The sequence below is a fragment of the Chiroxiphia lanceolata genome, chromosome 12 (assembly GCF_009829145.1).
Source record: "Chiroxiphia lanceolata isolate bChiLan1 chromosome 12, bChiLan1.pri, whole genome shotgun sequence".
NCBI lineage: Eukaryota > Metazoa > Chordata > Aves > Passeriformes > Pipridae > Chiroxiphia > Chiroxiphia lanceolata.
In genome coordinates this window covers 3,100,638-3,112,908 of record NC_045648.1, presented here as the reverse complement: position 1 = coordinate 3,112,908, position 12,271 = coordinate 3,100,638, and the positions used below count along the sequence as shown (strand labels likewise).

Below are 12,271 nucleotides of genomic sequence, written 5' to 3'. Positions count from 1 at the left end.
GAAGCTGATCAAACAAAACTGATTTTGAGAAAAGCCCCATCTATTTCTGTCAGACAGCATTCCTAGTGCAGTTGTGTGCTGTCATTAGCTATTTCAATCCAACATTTGATCATACTGAATTTAGGAGAGGTCTGCCAGTTTAAGTAGAACCAAAATATTAACCTTCAGTAACTTAATCAAATGCCACATGGTACAGGCACTCACAGCAGAAGTTATTTCAACTCTGAATGTCTAGAGCAAAAATTTTATGCGGCTAAAAACTGTGGAAAAAGTTACTGACTCCTTACAAACTTCTAACCACAATGCTGGCAATACATAAACTAGTTCCAGGTCTGAAAGCAAGGAACGTGGAGAGACACTGTTAGTCCAGAAAATCTCTAGGCACAAAAGATATGAATGAATTACTGCAGCTGGAAACCTCCTTCCCCTTCCTCAGAGGCTTTCCCGTCACTGAACTGTGAACTGAAACGAGGTAACAGCTTTCAGGGGCAAAAACTCAGTGTCAGAAGTTGAATACAAGTCTTTGCCAGTGAGAGAGCGGCTCAGCAGCAATATCTGTCATCGTTTGTGACCACAGCTCCTGTCACACGGGCAGAAGAATTTCCCCCCTTCACCACATCTCATAAAAGGACAAAGCGGTAGTTGCGTCAAGTCATAAATGTTTGTGTACAAAACCTGTTCACCCTCTCTTCTGCTTTCAGCTTCTCCCTTAGTTCTATGACAGACCCACTGCCATTTGCTCTGGTGAAACTGCAGCTCAAGCCCAGTAAGTGTTTTCAACCAGACAGCCTGCAAACACCCAGAACTCGATTCAAAAAGCCCAGCACACTCAGGCAGGAGAAGACCCTCTCACCCCTAAGAGGAGCTGCCAGGCTCCCACAAGCAGGTTGGGACTCTCTGGGGTTTTTTCCCCCAAATGCCAAAGTTGCAGCCATATCAGTGTGGGCAGACCACGAGTTTTGGCTCGTCCAAAGCCACCACCGAGAGTGGTGGCTTGTCTCTGCTGACATCAAGGACCTGCCAAGCAGAGTGGGGCTGCCAGCGAGTCCCCAGGGCAGCAGCAGATATGGGCTGTGCAGGGTGACAGTGCCAGCCACCAGGAGACATCTCTAGTTTGGGAAAAAACTGTCAGTGTCAGGGCAAACATCTGTCAGCCTCACACATTTCCACTGCGGTAAGAAACACGGTAATTGTATCATCCATTTTCCACGCTCGCACCATGACGAGCTAAAGAAGATAAAAGAGGCTTGGGCAGTCAGGACTGCAGGCAGTCGTGGCCATTTTGATTTAAGCTTATTCCCTTTCTGTCTAAATAAACATATCTGTTATGAATGATGAATGTTCCTCCCCTATCCCTCATGTGCCTCGTGTCCAACTCTGTTTCCCTTAGCGCTGCACTTCCATATTTCCGTAGGTCTTTCCTGACACTTCTAGGAAACAAATAGTGTAGAAACTGTACAGCTGGGTGGTCAAGCTGCAAAGGGAGGCGAGGGCTGGAGGAACTGCTATGTACAACAGCACTCCCCTGCTGCAGCCTCTCCCACCCTCCCCTCTACCTCCCCCAAAGCACGCTCCTCATCCTTACCTCGTAGGACCACACGCACTGCACTCCCGCAAACCTCCGCACGCATCTCCCCACTTCCACGTCCTCGTGGGTCGTGTACATCTCCCGCAGGCACTCGCCAATGTGGGGCACCATCCTCCGCAGCACCTCCCGGCTCATGATCACTCCTGGCCCCCCCATGCAGAAGTTCTCGCCCGGTTCCAGCGCCAGCTTCCCCATCTCCTCCGTGGTGCCGAGCCCAGTCTGTCCCAGGAAGAGTGGCTCGCTGCTGTTCAGGCTCCTGAGGAAGTTCTCCAGTTTGTCCCCTTTGATGTAAACGTCGTCGTCAGCCCTCATAAACCATTCGTATTTGTCCAAGTAGTGGTCATGCATGTATTTGAGCATCATGAAAGATTTCTTCTGGGGTGGGTAAGAGTCGTCTACACCTGGAAGCGGCACGATGGGGATGGGAATAGAGGTGTCCGAACCCTCGCTGGAGAAGAACTCAACCTTGCCAGGAATGGTTTTGGACCATGTTCTAGATTGAAAAAGACAAGAAGGACTAATTAAGTATGCAAACCAGGGCAGGTAGAGAGTGCTACCAGAGACTGTACCTCATCTGCTTTACAAATTGTCTTTAAAAACGCCTTGAAAGGTTATTTTTTACCACACAAATGAGGGCATGGCACACAGAGCAACTGGTACAACACACAAAAAGTTCTGCTATGACAAGCATCTGAATATCATTTTTGCACCTCCACGTGTTAGAAAAGTAGTTGTTAGGAGCAGTTCACCAGTGGAAGGCAGAATTTCTTACGCACACTCAGTTTTGGACCAACTAGTATTGGCCACAAAATACAGGGGGGAGCCAGTATGGACAAACAGTTCACATACAACTGGATTTAACACTTCCAAAGCTTCCCTGCAAGTTATTTAGCATCATTTCCACCTTCCATTCCATCTAAGCCTCTCCAAAAGCTCAAATGTGCACTCAGAAGCACTGACTTCCAGAGAGTAAATTCACATGAACTTGTAAGGAATCGGTATCCCACGGAAAAGCAACCAAACAGCAGCTTCTCCAGATGCTGCCTGAAGAAGCAAAGCAGGGAGCACGGAGCAACAACAACCTCAGGTGGGTTTGTCCATACCAGTCAAGTCCTAAGAAATGCCTGTAAAACAGGTAACTCCCACAATAACATGGTGCTACCAACACTCACACCTCCAGCAGCTTGCCAGACACTTCATTCCAGATTTCAGTGGAGAGGAACATCACGGAAGAGGAGCTTTTTCTGCGCAAAACAGCACAGAGACAACATCTGCTCCACACCTTCCGTGCTCCTCTGACAAATCCAACCCATCTGCGTGGGCAAACTGGGTCACTTATATGGCAGGAAGAGCTGCAGGATGATTCCTCAAGGCAGACTGCAGAACACTGTCTCCTCCAGGGAGGATTTTCAGTCATGTAACTGTTACAGCCTTGCCCTAAAAATTATTAATTTTAAGCTTTCAGTACCATTTTCTGAGATTCTATCTGGGGGAAAAAGCAGAGATCACATATCCCTCACAGAAAACTATTTTCATTGGTAAACCAACAAGTTTTGCTCCTTTTTGTATAGGGGGAGAATATTTTATAATTATATTTGGTGACTATGCTCAGAATATAACCAAAGGTGAATTTGAAAACACTCTCAAGGTAAAGGACACAGTATTCCCTCAATGCATCACTGTCACTCTGACCAGATGCCTCTCAGCACAGGTTTCTTGCCAAAACCTGAGCAGATTTTGGGCAGCACAGACCATCTGAAATTTGAAATCTCCAGATTATCTGTTGTGTGAAGTCTGAAACACAAATATATTTCAGAAGAATTATTCCTTAAGCTCCACCAGAAAACGCAAAGGTATTTAATTAGACCTACATAAACATCAACTTTGACACCTTAACAGTTTCACACTAATTGAGCTGTGTGTAATTAATATCACCCAATTACTTTAAAAGCTTTGTCTTCTGGATTTCTTACTGCCATGGGTAGTGTTTCATAGGAAAAGTTTAGGTCCCAGCTTCCCAAAGAGCACAGAGTAAAGCAAATAGGAACATTCCCATTGACTTCACAACAGAGGTGATGAGGTTTTTAATCATCAGTCATGCAATTAATGCACAGTACTACTGGTTATAAGTCATATCCTGTTAAAGCACGGAAAGCTGCCCCTTTTAAACGTGACATGATCATATCTTGACCTTTCACTAATCATTAAGGAAGTTCTGCTGTTTATTTTCTGACACCCACACTCAACATACAAATCATCTACGGCTCTTCCCTTACCAACCCCCAAGCTAAGTTTAAAAGACTTCTCTTTGTTAAAGGTACTTGATGCATTTCAATTTTAATCTCACAAAAAGAAAAGGCAGAAGAAGCTACTGAAAAATTTCATCCACTTCAAGCAGTTCTCAAGGCAGCTTTGGATGGACCCAGGACTAGTTATTAGCTAAAGTCTTATGGAAATTTCTGTTTATTAACTTTTTTATTCAAAAGCAAACAATGAATTTTCAGACTTGCTCTCCATATCTGGAAAGATCTGCCTTTGTAATGACTACAATCTATGGACAACACAGGGTGTTTTCTATCACTCCAGGCTTTAGTTCCTTTCTGGACTCATGAGGATTTGTCGTCAACTATTTTTTTAATTTTTTTTAAACCACCACCCATTCTGTTGGTTCCCAGCTTAAATTTACTCCCTGCTCTCCACCTAGGTACCCTCACCTCAGGACCCACAAAGTATTGTCAAGAGAAGAATTCCCACTCAATGGAGAGGGAACAAAATGCATGTACATCCATAAATCCTGGCATGTTTGATTCCCAGCCTTCTCATTGCCCTAAAACCCTCAAATCAAAGCCAGTTTGAGCCTATCTTTCCATGTGTCTGCACCACATTTAAGTTTCACATTAAAGCAGGAGTAAACCAGACAGTAAACCATATATTCCTGCATATGTGAGAAGCAACCAGGTCCTAACAATAACCACACCCCAAGGACCAGTGTGCGACCTGGGTCGGCACCGAAACGTTACTTCAGCCTTGGGATCTCACATCAACCACATCAACCACATCGACCAAGCCCCAGCACAGCTTGACTGAGCCTTTGTTCACTTCCTGCAACAACACAATTTCTGGGATGAGACAACTCGACGTGTTATTTGTGACTGTGGCTTTAAGCATTTGTTCGAACCCAAGCAGGCAAAACACATTCCCACATGGAAAAATGGCCCGAGTGTCTGTGTCAACGCAAGCACAGCTCGGCAGAGGCTGAAACAATGGAGTCACCACGGGCTGCTCCTCACGTCGGAGCCGCAGCTCGCTGCGGCCCTTTTTTTGGGAGAGAATACACAGAGAACAGTTTGCTCAGGAAACATGTTGTTGCACTCAGCCAAAGAAGCCAAACCACAGACAGCAAGATGAACTGCGAGCACGTTTTTCTGACCCCAATTGATAACAGCAGAACTGAGGGCTGGTAAATGCAAGGATGAATTCTGATCAAAGCAGTTTTTTTTATCTGACGTTGCAAAGAATCAGACCTGGCTCGATCACCAGCAACTCCACAGATTAATGTGTTAACACCTACGTTTCTTGCCTGTCCTCCCACCTCCAGTCTCGTTTACCATGTCTGCTCTCAGGTTATGGGCAGCAACCTGACCCCTTCAGCTCCTTAGCACAGAGCTCTTGTCTCAACACCTCCCCAACTCTGTGGCCCCACCAGCACCCACTGACATTGCTTTCCTGGTCAAGGGTTCTCCAATATAAGACTTGCAGGTTGTATCTGAAAAACAACTGTATGTTTGATAATTAAAAAAAATAAGGGAAAACGTTTCTACTGAAACTTGACACCCTCTTTCCCCTCCACTGCCCTGTCACCCTCAGCTGTTTAAAGGACATGTGGACACAGCATTTCTGCCACCAGACTCCTGCATCTCCACCTGCAGAGAACATCTAGGCTGCAGTGATCACTTCCTGGTGGCCTCAGTCAGCTCAAAGCCATTTTGACTCTGTCCAAGGAGAAATATCAGGTTCTGAATACAACTGATACATGTCCTGAACCGGTCATTTAAAAACCCAGCAACTGAACTGCTCTGACAGATCCCAACCTTATCTCCTCCGTGTAATCTGAATCTGCTGCCTAAACAGGAGGATGTGCATGAATCAGGACAGCAAGGTTCTCTATTACCTTCCCCAGGAGGTAAAACACCTGCACAACAGTGTGTGACCTGGTTTCTCTCAGTGCAAGAGGTACAGAACTCTAACAAAGCAGAAGCTTGTCTTCTGGCAAGAAAATCAAAGTGAAAATTAAACAAACACAAACAAAATCAGTAACGCTTCCTGAGGAGAAAGCTCTTAGCAGAGGACATCAGTCTCCAGTATTGGTGGCTACCAAATCAATTTTATCACCCCTCAACTGGTTTTGTACACTGGATACCCTATATATACCCTAATCTGAGCAAGTCACAAGCAAACTGGGTGAAAAGATTTTATCCCAGCTGGTACAGGTATCCACAAAATACAAAAAACTTTGTGCACACTGAGTGTGCTAAAAACCTCCAATATCTCCTAAAAAGTGACCACAACTATAGTCATCAAACGTTGTCGTAAGTTTATTTCTTCATTCAAAAAGAAGCTCAAAAAGCATAGCTTAAAGCAGGAAAAGCAGAGATCTTGAATGTTTTATTCTTGAGTTTCCAGTATTTATTATTTATTTGTATTACCTAGCTTTGTTATCAGCTCTGCAGACCCGGCAGAAGCACAGTCAGTGGTATTATGCAGACAGAGCTCCCTTTGTAGAGACCCAAGCAGAACACTATGACAAAAAATGGTTTTTCTCTGCAGCTCAGGAACATCCCTTAGAGGAGATCAGAGAAATCATTTAAAGTTTTGAGAAACAGTCATCTTGTATAATTACGCTGAAGAAAATCATAATTTGTGAAGAACTCAGCAAGATAACAGACATAAAAGACTTATGTCTTGAATGCAGCTAAATTTCATGTTGTATTAGGGCTAGTTTTGCATAACTTCAAGGTCCCATCTTTCCAGCAACACTTGCTGCAGGGGAAGCAATGAACCACAGCTTAGCCAGGAGAACTGAGCATGGAAACCAGCACACTGCTCCTGCACATGGTACTGCACATGACCATCATGAGAGGTCACCAAAAAAAGCTGTTCGCTAAAATCTCCAGATAGGTTTAAAAGACCTTGTTGTTGAGATCTGCATTACAGAATTTAGATTTTGAGGAAAAGCTCCTGTCAAGTTTTTGCAGGGTAGCTTTACTGGAGAACCCAAGCAGCTTCTACAGCTCTTAAGAGTCCTTTGAACTAAAGTCTTCCAATTTAAAGTGATGCCAGTTTTCTGCCCGTGGATATCCAGCCACCTTCCTTGTGGAAGCAGGGACAGAAATGGATCTATCACCCATAGGTACACCAACAGTCAGGCGAAGATCAAAGCCCAAGTGTCCCAGAGGTTTGGGCCGTGTGGTTATTGTGGGGTGTGTAGGTGACTTTGTTGCTCCTTATCTCCCACGTACCAACGCCAGCTGCTCTCACTGTATTTGTTTCATACTGTTCCTTAAACATTCTCGCAAATTTTAGTTTACTGCTCGGAAAGCCCAAGTACATCATGTTTCTGCTGGAAAGTACAAGGGCAGGACAGAAATGAGTCCTCACTATTGCACGACTGTGGTACAATTCACATGTGAAGCAAAACATTTACTGCGATGTCACGATGTTCAAAGTCACTTGACATGATCCCCAGTGCCACCCAACAGCCTCCACCCAGGCTCTGAATTCAAAAGCAGCACAACAATGTGTTTTGTATTACACTTCTGCAGCAGCTAGTGCAGGCTTAGACAGATAATAAGAACTCCTTTAGACCCCAAATCCTTCTGGCTGCCTTTCACTTAAGCCCTTCCAAGCACTCAGGTATTTAGATTTCAGTGCACACTGTTTTCTATAAGCCACCACTACCAGTGTGGCAGCAAATGGAGCCTCCAAAGGGCATCCTTCTGCCACAGGAGAGGGATGGCTCAGCACAAGCCCTGGGCATCACTCATGGTCCTCGTGGCACTGGAGGGTGCCGTGGGGACTGTCCCAAACCGAGTACTGCGGCTGTGCTCCTGCAGAGATACTGCCAAAGGCCAGCCGCTGACATCTCGCCATTAACTGCATTCACACTACTCTCCTGCCACGTTTCCCGGGAAATCTAGTTGCTACGCAAAAAAAAAAAAGAAAAAAAAAGGGGAAGAAAAAAAAAGAAAATGGGTTAACTGCCTGATATTTCTGTTCCTGAGACAGCAGACTTAAATCTTCTGGGAGCCTGCTTATTCCCATCCTCTCCTTCCCGCAGCTCTTTTAGGACAACTCCCCTCAACTGCAAAGCCATTAGCACATATTGTTGCACTTTCCCTGAACCCCAGCCATACTTTAACTCCTTCCTGCCCGGCTCTTTTCCTGACTATTCCTTGTCCTGTGATGTGACACCGCAGTTCCTGCTGCTGCACTTCACCGGCCTCCTGGAAGGGCAGCTCTGCTAACCTGGCTGTCAGATGCAATAACCGCTGAGGCTGCAAACCTGCTCTGCGAAAACCTGTAGATCTAAAGCTTATTCTCTGCCTTGTATACTACAAAAGCACGACTGTTTCAAAGAGCCAGCAGCTCCCGAAAATCCAGCAGGCCTGATTTGCCTTGCAGTGGTCATTTTGCTCATGATTGATGTTCAGGAAGTGGATTGCTTCCCCTCTTTTAGACCCTATCTGGATTCACAGCAGCAAGGATCAGCAAATGCTTTCCGCTCTGGTCCCTTTTAGCTGTGTCTGTAAATGGCCTTTGAGCCACAGCAATTTGGAGGTATTCAGCCTCTGAATCCCTAATTCCTTTCAGCGTGGTATCAAGGCTCTGCACACGCTGCCACCCCGGGAATGCCTTGCTAGCAGCTTCCCATTTCACTGGCTGTGCCAGCGATTCAGCTCACCAGGATGCTTTGTCAATGTAGTAATCCCAGCAATTGTCTGCTTGAGTACTTCATGGCAATCAAAAGCCATTTAAGATTTCAGGTTTGTCTTCCTCTTCCCCCCTCCCCACTCTCCCCCGAAGATGTCTTCCTGTCACCAGGACATTAGCTCATTTCTTTCACTGACAGAGGTGACAAAAACGCATTTAGCCCTACCACACCGCTAAGTGTTTCCAGAGGTTAAACCAAAATAGCTGTGTGGCAAAAAGCGATACTCAGATCTCCTTCTAAGGGCTGAAGGAGCCCGGTTCCATTAGCTAGATTTGTTAAGTTGCATCTTTAGCCATTGTTTTGCATGAGCAGATGTTGCAGATCTGGTTCTGTAAACCCAGCTCTGCCACAGCACTGCTCAGCGAGCATGGGTGACTGCTCAGCGAGCATGGGCAAAACCAGGGATGAGAATCCTTCCCACACCAGCAAAGCCAATTCCTCCCCAAGTAACATCAATCTCTGGACAATATTGTGATAAATTTCCCTTTCTTGAATTCTTGACGCAAAATCTGATGGATGCTAGACAAGCTCTTCTGCCAGAAAACCTGTTACGTGATGTTCCAACACAACTCCAGCCTCTCTGTATGTAAATGTAAATTACACAGCGCATGAGATTTGCAATCCAAAATGCTCCATCCCACGTGGTGATGAAAAGAACATAACCCTGAAGAAACAGATTCTTTCACCCATTTCAAAGCACCAATCATGCTCTCCCTGTAACTTAATTATAGGTCTAGTACTGAAAGAAGGAATTAAGTTTCCATTAAAGTCATAGCTGGTGGACAATATACTTCAGATTGCCCAAATTAAGCAACTTTACTGCATTTGGTGCTGATATAAAGAGAGATTTCCTGGAACCAGAGCTGGGCGGAGGAGGAGATGGAGATGCTCCATCATACACGGTTTTGCCATCCTGTACTTATTGGCCAACAGGGCCAAGTACTTTTCAGCCAGGGCAGGCGGGAGATGGAGAAGGGTTTGTTCCAGCACAAGACTAAAGGGGATGTTTTATTAAAGATCCTCTCCAGAGCTCCTGGCTGCTCCTCTGATGGTGCTGGCTGTGCAGTGCTCAGCCAGAGCTGGGGTTATACCCGAGCTCACATTTTAGCTCTTAACTCTTTCAGATTTCCCAAGCCAGGCTTCCCGCGCAGCCTCCCAGCACTGCCTGCTGGCGCGGACGCCGGAGCAATAAGCATATTCCAGCATATTTCAGCAGAGCAGAGTGTTTCACCAAAGCCACAGACACGTCTCTCACAGAGGAGATGATTATCCTGATGCTGCCGAGGCTTTGGACAGAATTCCTGTTAGCACTCACGGCCATACCCAGCTACAGCTGGAGACCACGCCGCGGGCTACAGCAAGCAGCACAAAGATCGTCCCTGCTCCAAAAATAGGTGTGCTCAGGTAACAAGCACTCGGCTCTGAGCCCCCAGTTCCTGCATTAGCTCCACCAGCCCAACGCTTGGAGTGTTTCACCCAAGCTGACTTCCCTCATTTGAGCTCTTTCACTACCTGGTCCAGCCTCAGCAGCACATGTGGCAAGCAAAGGTGGGTTTTACTCTTTGTTCCCAGATGCTTTTCCTGGGTCTCATTCCCAAGCACATGCTTTTGGCTTGGTGCAGTGGTCTTTTCTTCCCTATCCAGACGGTCACAACGGTCTCCAAACTTTATTACTGTTCCCATCAGGCTGTCAGCTCTCCCCAGAAGCAGCAGCCAAGGACTGCACCAGCGAGGCGCAGCCGTGCCAAGGCAGAAGCACTGAGGGACGAGGCACTTTGACGCCCGTGCCCCCTTCGGTGACCGACGGTCGGCTGCCCCCTCGCTGTGGTGGGGCATCCTGACCCTCAGGCAAAGCTGTTGGGGCCACCTGCCAGGCAGCACTTGGCTGAACCAGACCCTGTGAGAGCGGCAATGCGACTCCCTCGACCCCTCGCATCTCCGCCGACCTGCCCGGGCAGCGGAGGAGCGCTCGGGGTACTGATTCTCCCGCACCCCGCACCCGCCCGGACAGCGCCCCGGGGCTCCCTCCCTGCGCCCGGGACGGTGCGAGGAGAGCCGGGGCTGAGCGTGCCCTGAGGATCGCGAACACCTGCCCCGGGCAAGGGCGAGCGGTCCCCGGGGCCGGCGGGGACATCCCGGCTGCAAGGGCATCCCGGGCCGGGGGCTCGTCCCTCGGGGGGACCGGCCGTGCCCAGAGCCGAGCCCGGCCGAGCCAAGCCGAGCCCAGATGAATGGGACCGAACCGAGCCAAGCTCAGCTCAGCTCAACGTGGCCAAACCGAATCGAGCCGAGTCCAGATGAATGGGACCGAATCGAGCCAAGCCCAGCTCAGCTCAACGTGGCCAAACCGAGCCGAGTCAAGCCGAGCCGACCCAACTCGACCCCAAACCCATCCGAACAGACCCCAGCCCAAGGCAGCCCGCCGGACCCGAGCCCCGCCGAGCCCTCCCGACCGCAGCCCCTCGGCCCCCTCCCCGCCCTCTCACCGGTGCGCGGCCACGGCGCGGCTCCGCAGGTACTTCTGCGCCGTCATGACCCCCACGAAGAGGAAGCTCTGAGTCGGCGGGCCGGGGCGGCGCGGCGGGGCGGCGGCGGCGGCGGCGGGCGGCGGGCGGCAGCCCTGCGGGCGGGCTCGGTGGGGCCGCGCCGCCGCCGCCAGCTCGGAGGCGCGGGGCAGGACGAGGCGCGATGCGAGCACGAAGCCCAGCACCAGCCCCAGCAGGACGCTGAGCCAGGCGCGGCGGCCGCGGCCCGCCATGCCCGCCCGGCCCCGCTGCTCACAGCGCCGCCGCCGCCGCCAGCCGCGCCGAGGCGCCCAGCGCCGCCATGGGGGAAGGGGCAGGGACGGGAAGCGGAGGGAGGGGAGCGGGGGGCCGCCCGCCTCCCCGGCCCTGCCCCTCGGCACAGGCGCCGTGTGCGGCCCCTGGCCCCGCCCGGACGCCGCCGAGGTGGCGGGGCCGCCGCGGGTGCAGCCCCCGGGGCCGCCCCCGGACCCCGCGCGGGGGTCCCGGTGAGGGGATGGAGGAGGAGGAGGTGGAGGGGAGCGGGAGCCGCGGTGGGACCGGCAGCCGGCTCGCAAAGCCCCACCCTGGAGCGGGACCGCGGGACGTCCCGCCCCATCCCTGGAAGAGTGCCAGGCCAGGTTGAACGGGGCTTGGAGCAACGTGGTCCAGTGGAAGGTGTCCCTGCCGGCGGCAGGGGTGTTGGTGTGAGATGAACTTTAAGGTCCCTTCTGCCCCAAACCAGTCTGTGGTTCTATGACAGGGGCCAGCACCTTGCCCCAGCATCCCACACAGGGGATAAGGACCCTGATCCAGTATCCCACACAGGGGATAGGGACCCTGATCCAGTACCTCACACTGGGCCCCTGGGACTGGCACACCAGAACATCAGCCTAGTTGCCCAGATCAAGAGGCTGGGACAGGAGGCTAAAAGAACACGGGTGCCCAGATCTGGGGACAGGGACTGAGACCCTGGACATAACTCCAGGACAGGTATCCCAGCACCCTGCGCCAAGACCCCAGGGCAGAACCTTGGCTCAGGGGCCAGGACTGGCACACCAGCCCTTCAGACCAGGATGGGAAGGCACTGGGACTCTGACTCAGGATAGGCACCAGGTCGGGTTCCTGCTGCCCAAGCCCCTGCCAGAGGGGAGGCAGGCAGGGAGGAGCAGCCTTCCAGCCCTGTTTGCC

At 50.1% G+C, this 12,271-nt stretch overlaps 1 protein-coding gene across 1 annotated transcript in view; it reads right to left on the bottom strand.

Annotated features, from left to right (window-relative positions):
* The window catches only part of CHSY1 (chondroitin sulfate synthase 1), a 77,516-nt gene extending 66,164 nt beyond the window's left edge, over nucleotides 1-11,352 (bottom strand). Inside the window, exons 1-2 of the mRNA XM_032699941.1 lie at nucleotides 11,066-11,352; nucleotides 1,586-2,081 (exon numbers count right to left, since the gene is read on the bottom strand). Of these exons, the coding sequence (XP_032555832.1) occupies nucleotides 1,586-2,081; nucleotides 11,066-11,337 (768 nt within the window). The 5' untranslated portion in view covers nucleotides 11,338-11,352. The remainder of the gene's footprint in view (nucleotides 1-1,585; nucleotides 2,082-11,065) is intronic.
* Between the last annotated feature and the right edge of the window lie 919 nt (nucleotides 11,353-12,271).